Source organism: Leishmania donovani, chromosome 6 (assembly GCF_000227135.1).
Source record: "Leishmania donovani BPK282A1 complete genome, chromosome 6".
Taxonomy (NCBI): Eukaryota; Euglenozoa; class Kinetoplastea; order Trypanosomatida; family Trypanosomatidae; genus Leishmania; species Leishmania donovani.
Window position 1 is genome coordinate 66,895 of NC_018233.1, and position 16,223 is coordinate 83,117.

The 16,223-nt window shown below is 62.7% G+C and overlaps 6 protein-coding genes across 6 annotated transcripts; all 6 read right to left on the reverse strand.

Moving 5' to 3' along the window:
• Positions 1-77: 77 nt before the first annotated feature.
• LDBPK_060200 (hypothetical protein, conserved) lies at positions 78-1,568 on the reverse strand (the record flags this gene model as incomplete). Its single annotated transcript, XM_003858280.1, has 1 exon — positions 78-1,568. One exon carries the CDS (start codon positions 1,566-1,568, stop codon positions 78-80), a length of 1,491 nt encoding a protein of 496 aa, XP_003858328.1.
• A 2,575-nt stretch (positions 1,569-4,143) lies between these two features.
• LDBPK_060210 (hypothetical protein, conserved) lies at positions 4,144-6,147 on the reverse strand (the record flags this gene model as incomplete). The annotated part of the gene is made up of 1 exon (XM_003858281.1): positions 4,144-6,147. The coding sequence occupies one exon, from the start codon at positions 6,145-6,147 to the stop codon at positions 4,144-4,146; it is 2,004 nt and encodes a 667-aa protein (XP_003858329.1).
• Positions 6,148-7,038: 891 nt separating this feature from the next.
• Positions 7,039-7,899, reverse strand: LDBPK_060220 (hypothetical protein, conserved; the record flags this gene model as incomplete). The annotated part of the gene is made up of 1 exon (XM_003858282.1): positions 7,039-7,899. The coding sequence occupies one exon, from the start codon at positions 7,897-7,899 to the stop codon at positions 7,039-7,041; it is 861 nt and encodes a 286-aa protein (XP_003858330.1).
• Positions 7,900-8,589: 690 nt separating this feature from the next.
• On the reverse strand, positions 8,590-9,231 carry LDBPK_060230 (hypothetical protein, conserved; the record flags this gene model as incomplete). Its single annotated transcript, XM_003858283.1, has 1 exon — positions 8,590-9,231. The coding sequence occupies one exon, from the start codon at positions 9,229-9,231 to the stop codon at positions 8,590-8,592; it is 642 nt and encodes a 213-aa protein (XP_003858331.1).
• A 1,092-nt stretch (positions 9,232-10,323) lies between these two features.
• Positions 10,324-12,867, reverse strand: LDBPK_060240 (hypothetical protein, conserved; the record flags this gene model as incomplete). The annotated part of the gene is made up of 1 exon (XM_003858284.1): positions 10,324-12,867. The coding sequence occupies one exon, from the start codon at positions 12,865-12,867 to the stop codon at positions 10,324-10,326; it is 2,544 nt and encodes an 847-aa protein (XP_003858332.1).
• Positions 12,868-14,774: 1,907 nt separating this feature from the next.
• On the reverse strand, positions 14,775-15,611 carry LDBPK_060250 (hypothetical protein, conserved; the record flags this gene model as incomplete). Its single annotated transcript, XM_003858285.1, has 1 exon — positions 14,775-15,611. One exon carries the CDS (start codon positions 15,609-15,611, stop codon positions 14,775-14,777), a length of 837 nt encoding a protein of 278 aa, XP_003858333.1.
• Positions 15,612-16,223: the final 612 nt, after the last annotated feature.

Genomic DNA, 16,223 nt, shown 5'->3' on the forward strand with positions numbered 1-16,223 from the left:
GTGTGTGTGTGTGTGTGTGTGTGTGTGTGTGTGTATGTGTGAGTCACCGGGAGGAGGGAGGGGGGTGTGCGGCGGCGTCAGCGTCGCTTTAGGACGTTGCGCAGGTGATTCGCCTCCGTCGCCGTCGCAAAGCCGAAGACCACCTGCGAGGGCCGAGTCGAAGTGCGCGCGACGACGGTGTACTGCCGCTCTTCGATGTGCTCGTCCTCCTGCACTACTCTCGTCGTGAAGACGTCCAACACGCTGGCCAGCGGAACCTTGATGGTCTGCTTCCCTCCCTTCGGATTGCGCTGCGACCATCGCAGGCACTCCTGCTTCAAGTCGATCGTGACGAGGCCGCTCAGCGACGTTTTGAAGGTTCCGACCAGACTCCAGAGGGGGCGGACGCAGTAGCGCTGCTGCGCTAAACCACCACCCGCGGCGGAAGCGGCGACAGCATCCATCACGGGTGCAGCGCAGACGGTAGAAGTACAGTTCGGGTGCAACGCATCCGCACCAACAAAAAGCTCCTCACCGACCGGAATCGCGCTGAGCCCGGCGAACATCCCGGGGCAGACGCGTGGCACAGTAAGACGCTGCGCCGCACTCTCCGCTGCCGGCTGCGCCACGTAGAATGACGGTCGAGAGGTGGGCGTCGGCTGCTGCGATGCTGCCTGCACCGGCAGCGGCGGCGGCTCTGCCCAAGAGCGTGCACGCTTGTAGGAGCTCACGGTGCTGTCCATGCTGCTGTCGTTCCCGCTGTAGTCGCTGTAATCGCTGCGGTGGCGGCGCGTGTGTGAGGTGATCGGGATCGTGGGAGGCAGGCACAGGCCTCGACGTTCCGGCTGCTGTACCGGCAGCGAGGACGTGTTGCCACCCAGCGCAGAGGTAGCTGCGCGGCCTTTGTCGCTGGTGGCATGGCCACCGCTGAAGGGGCGGCGCAGGACGGCGCCCCCGGCGTGCTCGAGGGCGGCCGTCGCGCGGCGGACCGCCTCTTCGTCGTCGGCTCGCCGGCGAGACGTTGGCTGCTGCCGCTGCTTCACCGCAGAAGCATTCGCGTGGTGAGACGTAGAGTGGCTGCGCGAGGTGCTCATCTTAAGCGGCCACTGTCGCCTCTCCGCGCCGCTGTTGTTACTGAAATCCGCCTCCTCAAAGAAGTTGGGCAACGAGCGACGAGGGTGCGCATCTTTGCCGCGATTGCCACCGCTGTCGCTGCCGCTGGCGGTGGCGGTAGTGGTGGTGGTGGTACGCGTTACCGTCTGCGCTGGCGATGGCGCAAGACCGCACGGAGCGCTCTTGCCATGGGATGGCCCGGTCTCGTGCAGCGTGTTCACGCCCATCGCGCGCAGCGCAGTACGTCTTGACGGGAGAGCGGCACCCGCGGCTTCCGGGCGGCCGCCGTACGCCATCTCGTCGCCGCCCCGCCGCGGCTCTCCGCGACGGAACCCAGGACGCAGGAGAGAGGCGGGGCCTGGCGTGACGTGTCCGCTGCTGTAGGCCGAGGAGGCGACGCTGAGGGAGCGGGGCACGGTGACAGCCTCCGAGTTGGGCGAGATCACCTTCACGCGAGGGCCAGTACGAGGCGCCATCGTGCTCTCCTTCTAAAGGTATTCTTTTTTTTTGGTGAGTGTAGATGCGTGTGCCGGTTGCTGGGTGGATCGCTCTGGGCGGTTGCTTTCCCTCCGTCTATATGTCGCCTCGATAGGGTACTCAGCCAAGCGTGAAGGCATGCGAATGCTGCCGCGTGCGCTGCTCACTCGTCGCCCTGGGGAGCATCTACGTTGTGCGGGTGAGGGTGAGGACGAGAGGTCAAAGGGGGGAGGGGAGACCAAGGAGAGATGAGGCGCGCAAGTACAACAACACACATACAGAAGAGAAGCACGAAAGGGATGGAGGAAGGCTGCGAAAGCACGGCAGAGGCACGGGCATGCGCCTGCTAGCCTGTCTATGAGTGCGTGGTGGACGGAGAGAGAGGGCGAGAGGAGGATGCGTGCATGTCTACGATGATCCGCTGCTTTGGCCGAGCGCGCTGACAGCAGCGTGTAAACACAGACAGACAGAGAGAGAGAGACTGCCGAAAAAAGGAAGTGAATCGCGCAAGCAGTGCCACATTGGGGAAGGATGGAAGAGCAGCCCGCTTGTGTGAGGGGCACAGGCGTATCCGTCTATGGCGTGCACCCACTACACACACACACACATACGCACACGCCCTTCGTCATCCCTTTAATCGCTCTCCTTTCTTAGACGCCCTCCCCGCCTCTCTCTGTTGGGCATTCATGCGCCTTTCGTGCCGTATCCCTTTCGCTGCCGCTGCTCAGCGATGGAAACGGTGATGGAGGATTGGCACGCGCACGGGCGCGTGCTCATCCCCTTCGCGTCCCTCCCTACCATCACCACCGCGACCCGCCGCTCACCATGAGAATATCGACGCAGTGGAGGGGGGCCAAGATGGAGTGATGGGCGCGCGCATGTGTACCCGGGTGTGTGCGGCTGCGTGGACGGAGCGAAAACCAGTGGTACGAGCACACAAGCCCATACGCACGCGTCCTACTGGGTTGTGGGGGGAGCAGGGCCTTTGGCGCCCAACAGGCTCTGTTTGATGGCCGCCATGAAACCATCCGAAGCGGCAACTGGCTGCATCGGCTTCCACGCCATCTCGCCCGCCGTGTCCTTCGGCACGCCTCTGCCTACGGTGGGGTCCTCGTCGAAGTACTCACCATCATCCTCGAGCACCACGTGCTGAGGTGGCGACGCCGGAGACGATGACGCTGGTGCAGATGGCATGGATGTATGTGGAGGGCTATGTGTCGTTGTGTGTGGATAGCGAGGCGGGATCGTTCATCATACTGTAGACGTGCTCAGCCAGAGAAAAAGGGGCGAAAGGCGGAGGGCAGCGATGAGCGAGCATGGAGAGAGAGGCAAGTCAGTATCACACCGGCAGCGCGTACTTTTTGAAGTCCTGCGAGAACAGAAACGACTGACAATCAACAGCCGGCGATCCTCGACGACGTCGCTATGGCGCATCATCACCCGCTGCTGGAACGGATATATCTGCCCCTGGGCCGTTGGAGGGGGAGGGCTGCGATTCACCTACGTAGCGACGCACGTGGAGATGGTGTGCGTTAGGAGCGAAAAGAAAAATGGCACGCCACGAAGGCCGAATCGAACGGCTGTGAGAGCAACTCACCTACGGGTTTGAAGCCCGCACCCAGCACCAGCTGAGCTCATCGCGGCTCTCGCTTTTTCTCAAACAAATCACGTCAGCGCGGGAATCGAACCCGCGACCCGATCAGGGTCGAAGGCGCGGCCGATGCAGCCAACATCCGGATATGCTACCGTGGCATCAGCATCAGTGTGCACCTTGGGCACTCTGACTCCGCAGGGCTGTGAAGACGTGTGTGTGTGTGTGCATGGTTACGTGTGCGTGTTGGGCGAACGAGTACGAGTTGATGGAGGCAGCCGACAGGAGGAGGATGAAGGTCAGGCTCGATGGCAGCAGCAGTAGGCATCACGACTAGAGACGTGTACGAGATTCGGTGCCTCGACGCATGGAGTGCGCGGCAGAGCAGGAGCTCCGCGGCGGACTCACCGAAGGAAACGTGCTCGCAGAGGGGGGGGGCTTGCGCACGGAAGGGTGCGCAGCTGCCACCGCAAACCCGCCGGCGCTCACGTGTTTACTGGTGTCATGTCGCTGCTGCTTCTTTTTGCTCGCTCTCTATACCCCCTCGCGTGTGAGGCAGCGAAGGGGTGGGCGGGAGGGGTGTGTACAACGCACGTGTCCCCGGAGAACAGGCAAAAGACGACATGAACGACAAGGAACGCTCGAGGCGGGCGAACGCACTCGCGCGCACATCCCGCTCACCGCCTCAGTCGCATCAGGGGAGAAAAAAGATGTACAGAATGGCGGCTCTATGAAGCGTTGCCTCGGAGGAGGAAGCGAAGGGGCAGCGGCAGCTGCTGCCGGAGTAACTCAACGGTGGATGGTCGGAGGTGGCCGCGAGGGAGGCCGGGTGACCTCGCAGAGAGAGGGAGGCGCACAAAGACACATGCACATACGCACGTGGACAGAAACGCGCGAGGTCTGAGACACACTTCACTCTCCTCCCAAATCCTCCACAGAGCACGTTTGTGGAGCATCTCCCTCTATCTCGCTGCTGCTGTTGCTCACGCGGAGACGGCGCTGGAGGGTGCAGCAAGAGAAGGGGACAAGATCACGTCGAAGGCAGCGCCATCCACAACAACCGGCGCTGGCACCTTCTGCGCTGCGTAGTACAGCTTAAAGTGCATAAGCCACGCCTCGAAGCGCGCGGCGGGCGTTAGCGGCGACTTCTCCACATCAGCAGTCGCAGTATGAGTCGGCTCCGCCGCTACAGAGGGAGTCTTCTCCGTCCTCTTGCAGGCCCTGCGTGCGTTGCCCTTGGTCACTTTAGAGCGGCCGCGACCGCTGCTTCGGGCTTCATCAGCGGGAACCGGCACAGCTGCGGTCCGCTGCGACAACTCCCACACCACCCACCGGCTCTCCGCCGACCCGCTCAGCACCGCGGCGTCCACGAGGGGCAGCTGGCACCCGTCCTTCAGCTCTACAGCGATGCCCAGCCGCTCCGGGCAGACAACAACCGTTGCCAGAGACGTCACAGGGAGCATGACATAGAAAGGTTTCGTCGCTCTGCCACTCGCACCACTGTCGTGGGGTGCAGCAGCAGCAGCAGCGGCCTTGTCCGACGGTGACCGCTGAAGACGCGACCACATCTCGTTGGGGTTCGGCATCGTCCACTTGATGTGCATCGGCGTGAACGTGAGCTGGGTCGGCGCAACGACGGCAGCATCCTCGTGGCGTACCCGCTTTTGCTTCGGCGGAGTTGCCGATGCGGGCGAGTCACGACGGCGTTGCTTGCCGCTCGGTGTGGCCGACTCAACGTCCCTGTCGACGTCAGCATCTGCGTCCGCCTCCAGGTCGCGCTCCTCCCTCGCCACCCCACGTGCGTCGTAGCTGACGTTGCCAAGCCGCACTGCGTCGTACACGACTGCAGCAGGTGGTTCAGCAGGGACAGCTATGGCGACGGGATCAGCCAAAGGCGTGTGAATACTGTCGGCTGTGTCTTCCACACCGCTCGTCTCCTCTACCGCCTCCATGGAAGTCACCCGTGCGTCCTGCGAAGCGACTAGGGACACGCTGCGCCGTCCGCTGCTACTAGGCTTCTGCGCCTCCTCCACTTCTTCCGCCGCCTCTCGCGTCGCGTCCTTTTCATGAGAAATCGGCGAGGTGAATAGCTGCTGCGGTACACCGCGAGGGGACGTGTCGCATCGGATGTCGAAGGCAGTCAAGCAATGAGCAGCTGAGCCCGCCACCGCTGGGTCAAGGGAACGCTGCTCTACCACCGCCGCCACGGTAGCAGCCGCTGGCGTCGCCGAGGCTGGCGTGCGCATTGACGACGGCATCGGCTTCGCAAGTGAGCGCTGGGCCGTGTCCAACAGCGCACGCTCCTCCACCTCTAGCACGCCCCTCGCCGGCAGTACCAGCGGCGTGGATGTGTACTCGAACGTCTCCGGCGGCCGCTCCGCCGACAGGCGCAAGTCCACGCGCCACTGCACTAGCTCAGGGCCGTCGTAGGCGTCTGGCGGAAGAGCCTCGCCCACGGCCACGTCACGCATGCCGCCAAAGATGCACACGTCGCCGTGATTCAGCTCGGTCGGGTCGGTGCCGCTAATGCGAATGCCGTTCACGAAGGTCCCGTTCGAGCTGCACATGTCCGTTATGTACACTCGAGTGGTGCGGTCGACGTGCCCGCCATCACGGAGGGTAGGCTGATGGCGCGGGGTGCTTAGCGTGTCGGCTGCGTCGATGGGTGTGTCCTCGCAGTGCGGAGCTGTGCCACCAGCACAGGCATGGTTAGGCGTGGAGCTGGCGTCGGCCGTCATCGGGGTTTCGGTGGCAGTGGTTGCGGTTGACGTTGACGGTGCTGTTGCCACGCTCTTCACCTGCATGGCGAAGAGGCTGCACTGCACCTGGGAGGAGAAGAGCAGAGACGGATCAAGTAGTACCGCGCAGTGCGTGGCGCGACCCACCGTCACGGGTGTACCGTTACTCGGGAGTGTGACGCGCATGCGCCGGTCCAGCGACCAAGGCCCGCGCACGAGCACAAAGTCCACCTCTACGTCATTCGCCATCTCGAAAAACGTGTATGCAGGCGCTATGCTACCCTGCTCCTCTATCTGTGTGTGTGTGTGTGTACGAACACTCCCGCCTTCTCTGAGCGGCGGCGTGTTGGCCTTCGATCGTTGTTTCGGTGCAGATGTACCTTCTTGTCTGCGGGCGTGGATCTGTGTGCGCATGCTCCTACGCGTGCGTCTCCCCACACATGCTCCGAGGGACGATGATTGCTTTGGTTGCTGCTGATCAGCCGTGTCTACGCTTGTGTGTGCGTGTGTGTTGGGGTGTCGGGTGGAGGGAGGCGGGATGGAAGTACCAACGGGAAAGAGAGAAGCGAAGAGGAGGGATGCGCCAGGCAAGGGCAGGAGCGCAACAAGCGCATCGCGGCCCGTCTGCAGCGCCGCATCGCCGCTCTCTTCACCGGTGTGGGAAGCTTCGGTGAGGGAGGATGGGGCCGAGGGGAGGGGAAGGATCTCCGAGGTGCGTGACCGGGATGAAAGCAAAGGTGTTCGGAGTGGCTCTTGCCGCTCCCTCCTTTCATGTGTGGCGGTCCTCTTCGCATATCCGCTTTTATTGTTGGTGTTATTCGTCCTCGTGCCGGGATAGGCGATGTGTCGGTGTGTGGGTAAGGCGTTCATGGAAGGCGCGGGGGGTGGCTGAGACGCTCACAGGACAAAAGAGAGGGGGTAGAAGAACTCGGCGCACGCCCCCCCCCCTCCCCCTCCCCTCCTTCGCCATGAAGACAACACCCAACACACACGGACCCACGTGCACGCACCCTTTTTCCTATTTTACATGCTGAACCTCAGCTTGGCGCACACACGTGTGTTTGTGCAGGCACGTCCGCGCAGAGTTGCTGCCAGACTCGAGCGATGGCCTAGCTTGTTTCCTTCTCCCTCCATCCCAGCCTACATGTTCATAGATGTCGCCCCACCGGTGCGCTGCTTCAAGTTGCGCGTGAACTGCTGCGGGCGGCCGTGCTGCGGCAGCTTGTAGTCCGAGGGTGTCGACTCCTTTCCGTACTCCTCGTTTGTTGTCGTGTAGAGCGGGTGCTGGCGGCCCTCGCCAAGCAGACGGCTCAGACGGGAGTGGCTGCGCGAGCCGGTCAGCTGCACCGTCGCCTGGCTCTGATCTAGCTTCGGTCGATCGAGGCAAAACGCCCGCGTGCACCACAGCTCGAAGTCGGTGTCATCCTTGATCCGCATCGAAACACCGACGCAGTACATGCGCATCTCTGCCGCTGTCAGCTGCACCATGGGTGTGCCGTCGGCCGCGCAGAAGTTGTCGAAGAAAGCAAGCAACACATCGTCCTCGGAGCGCGCGCCGTTTCGCACCTCTGGATGCCGCAGCACGTCGTAGTGGTCACTTAGGGTCATGTAGGAGATAGTACCGGTGCCCTTGGGGTCTAGCTTGCGGATAACAAGGTCCACCACGTGCTTCCTGCGCGACGTCAGCGAGGCTGTGCTCAGACTCTCAATGAGAGCCGACGTGTCGATCATCCTACAACCCTGCTGTCCGTCAGTGGCGCCGGTGGCGTAGGCCTCGCACATGTGCGCGTAATCCTCGTCGGAGAGGAAGACGGAAATGTCCCGCAGCGCATCGCGCACCATGTCTGCCGAGGCAGGCGATGGGAAACGCTCCAGCTGGCTCGCAACACGCCACAGCTGCTTGTGGCAGAGCCGCTCCGCAGCCTTGCGGAGGATGTCTGCCAGAAACGGCTTCTTCGTCAGCTCTAGCGACGAGGACGGGGCCACCGTGGAGTGCTTCATGGGCGAGTGTGTACGTGTGTGTGTGTGGTGTTTGTGTGGGTATATGTGGGTGGCGACGGGCAACAGTGAGGCTGCTCCCTGTAAAAGATGAAGGGAGGAGAAAGGAGGAGGGAAGAGATGGGGTGGTGCTCAGAATCTCTATCAACGGAAACGCGCCCGTCTGCCTTCGCCCGTTTCGGCTCTATGGGGTTCCTCCCTCCCCCCCCCGGGAAGGGAGAGGAGGGGAGGGGGGCGAAAGCCAAGAGGGAGACAAGGGCATTGCCAAGCTGCACCTGCGGAGCGCCCCTTCTCCTTGAGATGCACAGCCGTGGAGCTACCGGGTGCGGGGCCGAGATCCAGAACTCGCGTCGTGTCCGCTGCGCCACGCCTACCTTGCTTACTGCCTCTGCATTCTTCTTCCCTGTTACGTTAAGCGGCGTCTGAGTGGGGTGTGGCACCGGTGCACACGTCTCCAGTTCGAGGGGGAAAAGATGGTGGAGGGCGACGCCGCTTCGGGGTGCACTTCAGTGCATGCGCTTGTCTCGCTTGGCAGGCAGAACAGCCACAGCGAAAAGAGGTGGGAGGAAGCGAGGACAGCAGCCACACAACCTCGCCTTCGGAAACCGATAATCATAAGGAAGCGCACGCGCACCAGCAACACGACAATCAACGATGTAGCCATCTGCCATCGTTGGCTGAGCGCCTTGCCCGCTAATCTTCCTTGTTCCCCCTCCCCTCCGCCGGGGCACGGAAGACGGTGGCCGACGCCGCCGTCATCAAGGCAGTCATCAAGACCGTACCCGCCATCGGCATGCCTGACGCGGCGCCAACAACGGCACCGATGGCGTGCAGCCCCCACGCAGCCGTCGCGGCCACAGACTGCCCGGTAGTGAAGCTGCGGCACATGGCCAGCATCGTGATAAGGGTAAGGTATGCCTCGGCGCCACACGCCAAATTGGCCGCCTCGAAGCCGCGACTAGACATCGAGTGGTACCATGGGAACCAGCGGAAGAGCACGGTGTAGCACAGGCACCACATCGTCGCCACCGCCGCACCTGTATCGCCGTCCCCGCAGTCGTGCAGGTGCATTACCTTAGCCGCCTTGGCGTCGTTCAAGATGAAGAAACAAAACGCGACCGTCACCAGCGGCAGCAGCGCGCCCTGCACGCAAACCTGCGCCACCACCACGTCAGGCGGCACCGCCATGGTGATGGTGGACTGCGCTAGCTGCACCGCGGCCATCACAATGCTCAGTTTCGCCAGTCTTCTCAGCGAGATGTTGTGCCCCTTCACCATGGCGGCCAGCGGGATGATCATGAGACCATGCACGCTCATGTTTAATATGATGCCCATGTTGCCTACTTGTTGTATGTCCGCGTGTGTGTGGGTGTGGGTGCCCTTGTGTAGCTAACGTCGATGGTGGAGCGCCGTCGAGTGCCTGTGCGAGTAAGCAGGCGAGCGGGTGGGTGAGTTTCCTTTTCTCTGTATGTTGCAGCACTGCGCGTCTCGTGATTTGCGTCCCTTGTTGCGTTGCTCCTTCACATGCAAGCACGGAAACACCTTCAACACATAGAAGGACGTGGACGTAGGTCGTGCGGCCGATTGGCGGTGAGCGAGAGAAAGGGAGAGGGAGAGAGAGGGAGGGAGGGAAGAGGGGAGGGGCAGAGTGCCGCAAGAGCAACAAGCATGGGCAGACGCCCACACGTGCATGTATCGGTGCACATGAAGGGGAGGCGGCGGGCGAAATATGCGGTCTTTCGTCAGAAAAGAGGCGCGGAGGTGAGGAGGGGGGTCTGGCGAAGCGGTGTCCGCCCCCACACACACTACACACACCCTTTCTTCGGCCTGTCTTCTTGAGTGGCGTTCCATACCCTTCTTGTGGCGGCTGTTCTCTGTCTCGATTCGAAGTTCGGGATTGTACGCACCTCATCACCATCACCATCATCCGTCCTGCTGCACGCAAGCACACGCACGTGAAGAATCAGAACCCGAGCGAGCGAGGTGCGCGTGGGTGCGCCATCTCGGACGCATGTGCATTCTCATGCACCGATGCGCAGCAACAACCGCAAAGAACAAACAAGTGGGGGGAGGGGGGCGAGGAGAGCTGCTCAAAGGCAATACGTGCGAGCGCCCAAGACCTTCGGCACTACGAGAATCGAGAATATCAAGGAAGAGGCACACGACATCGGCGCACATCGGACAGAGAGTCAAATGGGTGGAGAACCGCGACGGAAAGGCTCGTGGGGGGAGGGGGAGGAATACATCGGTGCCACGTGTCCACTGTGAAACAAGGAGAGCAGCGGCGAGGTGCGCCGTGGTCGTGCCACGTCCTCCCTCTCCTCCCTTGCCCACCTCCACAGCGACCACCGCCACGCGCATCGCGCATCGCGTCAATCCCCATGGCGTCCACTCCCCCTCCCCCTTGCCCCCCCCCTCTTCAACGCTTCAGTTACCGCGCGGAATGGGTGCCAAGTACATCGCAAGCGTTTGAACCGCCTGCACTGACATGCCCAGCGTGTACTCGGAGGCAGAAGCCTGGAAGAGGAAGGCATTGCCCTCGCAGCAGACGACGATGGCGACGCGCAGTGGGTCGTCCAGCTCCTCTTGCGAGCGCTGAGACTCGTCACCACGCGGTCCGTAGAAGGGCTGACTCTCCTGATCGCCCCTCGTGCTTGCCTCGGCACCACCACTCGCCGCAGCACCGGCGGCAGCGGCGGCAGCGGCCTTCCGCAACGACGCAGCTGTCACTGGAGTGCTCGCCTTCCCGGTCGTGCCGGAGGACGCAGGCGTGGGTTGTGGCTGCTGTTGCTGGCCCCAGAGGTAGCTCGCTGGCGGGGGTGGAGGTGGGAAGTACTGCGCGAAGGGGTTCAGCTGACCAATCTCCTCTTCCAACAGGGCATCCCGGGCACCTACCCAGTCGGACGTGACCTGCGAGCTGCCACCGCCACCACCAACGCCACAACCCTCGTCCCAGCTGGTCACAGAGGGCGCCGGTGGCACGGCGCTGCCGCTACCCCCGCCGATGCGTTGCGCGCCTCCGTCCCCAATGTCCCCCGCGTACCACAGAGGCTTGAAGCACACACGGACGGCCGGCATCGCGTTCATCGTAGTGCGCTCCTGTGACACAATGTGCACGCCGCCAGGGAACTGAGCAAGGTAGTAGCGGATCATGTGCTGCAGTTGTCGGAAGATGGAGCGCTGACGAGTACCTCGGCGCTCTGCAATGGGGCGCGGCGGGAGCGCCTTGGACGGCGTTGGAGGCCGGCCGTCCGTCGTTGCCGTGGCCGCAGCAAAGCCAGTACCACCGCCGCCACTGCTGCCGTCCTCTACCGGTGACGTGGTAGACGTGAAGAGCGGAAAGACGCGCACTGTCACGCCGACCTTCTCCACCCCGTACGTGGCCTGCACCACACAGAGCGGATCAGCCAGCATGGGCTCCTCGACAGTCGCCATCCCAGTCGGCGGCAGCGACAGACGGAAGGGCAGCACGTCATGCCGGATATTGCAGTACAGCACCGACACGCTCTGGCCGTAGTGGTTGCCGAGTGACACAGAGTTCATGACGGTGGCGCAAAACGAAACAAACTCCGTGGAGGTGTGCCGCAGCGCCGAGGCAATGAAGTGGAAACTCACGCATGCCGTGCCGACGGGCACGTAGAAGGCGCTCCAGTACGCCTTGACCGTGCCAGCAGTCAAGTCAGCCACCCCCGTGGAAGACCGCGAGCGAGCAGCGGCCGCCGCAGCAGCAGCGCTCTCTAATGCGTCCGGGACGAGGGTCAGATAGGCACTGTTAACGTCCACGCGCACTTCGCGGAAGAGGGAGAAGGCGGTGACGAGCGCCACTGCGTCGCTGTCCTCCTCGCGGGTGTCGTCACCAGCGCTGAAGTTCCCCTTGAGCGCGATCGACAGCGGGTACGGCTCTACCAGCAACGTCTGGCGCGAAGGCGGGTGCGCGGCGTTGGGGGCCTGAAAGACGACGTGCGGTGCACGGTTGTCATCGCTGCTGCCGAGCACGAGGCCCAACTGGCGCACAGCCTTGCACACCTGCTGTTCGAGGTACGTTTGCCATGCATACGGGACCCCGCTGCCACCCGTCGCACCTGCCGCGCCGCCGCCGTCGAGGGTGCCCGTCGCCGTGGAGACACCCGCTGGCTCGTACGAAGCAATGAGTCCCATGCGACGACCTCCACGACTCATCGCCGTTGCGTATGGCACCATCCACGCGCCTTCATCGCAGCCGCCGCCACCGTGGCCAACGTAGTAGTAGGAGGGACGGCAGTAGGGCGGATACGCGGCCCCGTCCGCACCTGCAGTACCTCGTGTGTACGGCTGGGGTGCATTGATGCCGCCGGAAAAGGTTGACAGGAGCCCGCCACCACCGGCAGTCATAGAGGAGGTGAAAAGGCGGTCCTCGACGCCGTCGCTCTCCGCAAGGCCCTCGTGGACAAGGAAGTCCAGGGGCAGGTGGTACCCCAGGCCTAGCCGCGGTTCAGACACGAGAAGGTACGACGGCGACGGAGACGGCGTGGCAAAGGCGAGGAAGCGCACAATGTCGTAGACGGCTGTCGGCATCACGCTGCGCACGCGCGTCGGGGCCACGTACTGCACCGTCACCGCGAGCCGCTCGTGTACTACGAAGATGGAGAAGACACAGTTCATGACCCGGTGGTCATCGACGTAGCAGTACTCCGCTGCTGGGTGATCCTTGCTACCAATGCGCGCGGTCGATTGTCCTACAATCTTGGCGCAGTCGGCAATCCGGCCGAGACTAGCCTCTCTATACGCCGCCGCTGTCTGTGGCTCGTAGAGCTCCTCGATAGTGACCGCCATGCGGTGCGTTGGCTCCCGCACCGTGCGGAAGGTTAGCAGGATCAGCGGCGCCTGCCGCTCCTCTTGCTTCAACTCGAAGACGGGGGAGAAGGGCAGCTGAATGCCGAGCTGGGCGTCGTACCACTCCATCAGCTTCGCATTGTGCCGCTTCACGTGCATGGAGGCGCGAGCAGTGAAGTAGTTTCGCGGTGGCAGCTGAGGCCGCTCCGGGGGGGTTCGCGTCCCCGTCGCTGCCACCCCACCAGCGCTGCCGCTGCTGCCCGCTACCACCATCTCGCTGTCATTGCCAGCACCACCACCACCAGCACTCGTGCGGCCACCAGCGGAGGACGGACCCGCTCCCTTTGCCTTACTGCTCGACGCTGCCTCCCTCGGCGCGCCCTTTCGCTGCCCCCACTTGGAGATCGCTGCCTTGTCTTCCGCCGCCGCGGAGGCGGCGGCACGCTGTGCCAGCCATTTCCGTACGTTGGCGTAGGTGGTGATGCCGAGCATGACGGCCGCGCACAGTGACACCTTGCCGAGTGAGCCTGGAAGGGCATCCAATCGTGAAAGCGCCTTCGGGTTCACAGCGCCATGCGTGTCCGGCATTTCCAGCGCTTTCTCCGAAAAGCGTGCGTGCGGGCGTGTGGGCGAGAGCGAGCGCGTTGTAACGGCGGATGTCAACGACACACGCACACGCACACACCAATGATACACACACACAGAAAGGGAAAAGAGGGTGAGAGGAAGTATCGAAGAGGTGTGCCGGAGTACCTTCGGCGGCGGTGCCGCGCGCGCAGATGTCCCGACTCGTGCCCGAAGCTCAGCAAAGGCGTTTTTTTTGGGGGGGGAGAAGGGGTAGGGAGGGAGGCACCAGTACACACACACACACGAAGAGAGAGACGTAGATAGGGAGGAAGGAGGCACTGACGGGTATGCTCGCACAGTGCGGAAGGAAATGAGAGAAGCTACGCGCGAGAGATGTCCTGCAGGACTGCTGCTGTTGCTTGAATGCAAGGGCTCTTGCCCGCCTCCCTTTTCCTCAGCGCATGAGACAGACTCTGCGCCTGTGTGTGCGTGTATGTGTGCGTGTGCGTGCGTGTATGTGTGCGTACGCTTTAGCCCTAGTGGTGGTGGTCGTCGTCGTGAGCACCAGAGCATGCAGGGAGAAGAGAAGAGAGGGTGGATGGGAGGCGACTCAAAGAGCTGTGGCTGTTGCTGCGGTTGCGCGCAGAATCCTACTCAGGGTAGGTACCCAGAGAGCAAGACACGCACGCAGCTACTGTCACCTCCCAGGCAGGCATACATGCATAATGGCTGATGAGGGGACAACGCCAGCGATGGTAGTCGCCGTTGTCGTGGTCTCGTTGACACTGTTCGCGGGGCGGGCGGGTCTTGCAGGGTGCGCTTGACGATGAAGAGAGACGAAGGGGAGGGAGAAAACCGTCCGTGGGCAAGTGGCCCAGTGTTTGCGCAGGTCCTGTAGGCGGATGTGCGTATTTATGCAGGGAGGGGGGTTGTCCGTGCCTTCACTTCGAAGACGCACACATACGTGCACACGCATGGGGAGGGAGGAAGAGGCGCATACACCCCCATCACGCACATATGAAAGCACCGGGACAGAGGCGGGGGCGGGGGTCGGGGGCGCGGCACGTCCTTGGAAGGGAGAGCGAGCGAGAGATAAGGCGAAAGAGGTGCGGCAAGGCGAAACGCAGTCGCTGACTTAGGCACCGTCATCCACTCGGGTTTGAGTGAAAGGGATGGCGGGCGGCGCGGACGGAGGAGTCGTCGTGCGAGAGGATGGACGTGAAAGGGAGGGAGGAAACAGACAGGAGATGCACACGCACACACATGCAAGGCGGCAAGGAGAAGAGCACGCAACCGGGGAAAGGGCACACAAAAGCGGCTGCTCACCGTCCATCTGCCCGTGCCGAGCGCAACAAACACACACACGCAGACACGGGGTCACATGCAAGCAAGCAGTGTCGCCTGCTGTTCGACTCCTCACCTCCTCTTCCTCATCGCAACCCTTCCACCCCGTCCACCCCGTCCACTCCATTCTCTACGAAGCCACCGCCATCTCGCGCTCAGTCGTCCTCGGCATTGATATCGTCGCCGTAACGGGCGAACGACGGATCGTAAGCAGCCAACCGCTCACGCATCATCTTGAGCTGCTCGTTGCGCTGTGCCAGGAGATGCTTCACTTGCTGATACTGCGTCGACTGGTGCAGCCGCGCGGCGAGCTCTCGCTTCGCCTCAGCCACCTCGGCGCGCAGCTCCTGCACGGTCGCCACGAGCGATGGGTCCTGTCCCTGGCACCGGCGCGCCAGCTCGGCGGCAAGGCGCTCCTTGTCGTTCATCGCATCCTGCATCGACAGCAAGTTCTCCGTGTCCGACGAGCGGCCCCTCATCACCTGTGTATAGGCGTCTGTCACTTGCTGCAGTTTCGCCTGTAGCCGCTTCACCTCTGCGTTCGCCTCTGCCAGTTGCCGTGCCGCCTCCCCAGAGGCCTCCTCCACGGTGAGGGGCGCCAAACGCCCTGTCGGACCGCTCATTAACTGGCGGCCGTGCTCCCCCATCGCGTTCACGCCGCCGGCGTTGTTCAGCACCGATTTCACGTCAATGTCCAGAGTCAACCGCTGCCGGTCAGCCTCGCGCAGCACCGCGCGCATGAGCTCGGCTGAGGCCGCCGTCGTTCCCTCCATCTGCGTGTCCACGACACCGAGCATCAACGCCAGCTGTCCATTCAGCATCTGCACCACCTCCGCCTTTGTGTATTGCTCCCGCCACAAGTTGCCGGCTTGAAACGCGCTTGCCTCGACGGTCAAGTCGCGCTTGAACTTGTCGAGGGAGAGGCGCGACCAGCGGAAGAAGTTGTCGATCACATTTCGCGACTCCGTCGTGAGTCCCGCCAACGGGTCCATTCGTGCCTCTCTTCGTGTCAGTTGTATAGGATGACTCTATGTGGGCGGTGTTCCATGCAGGCGAGAGTGGGGAGACGGGAGGGAGCCGTCCGCGATGTGTGTTTGTGTGTACGTAAGGAGCTACTACTAGCTCAAAGACTGCGATGGGGATACGACCGATGCTCTCGATTCGGGCGGCTGTGAGATCGAGGGGCCGACAACGGTGTGGCGGTGACTTTCTCACAGTAAAGCGTGTATGTATGGCGGGAAAGGGCGGCGACGGCGGCAGGGAGAGGGAGAAGCAGCGGTCAACCGCCTCCGCGAGCGCCTCTACACGAGAGCACGACAGCAACACGCAGACACACGCGGGTGAGTGGGGAAAAGAGAGAGAACGTGCGTGGCGGGTGTGTGTGCTGTGCGTGATTCTTGACAAGACGAAGGCCGTGAGAGCATGCGTAACAAGACGAGGGGCAAGAAGAGCAAGAGGTGGTGGCGCACAGCGATCGCTAAACAAAAAGCGAGGCGTTCCTGCCTGTCGTCGTCGTGTTCGTGTGTGTGTGTGTGTGTGTGTGTGTGTGTGGACGTCCATGCATGGATAGGAAAGGAGCCGTCTTCGCGGAGACGACGGAGAGA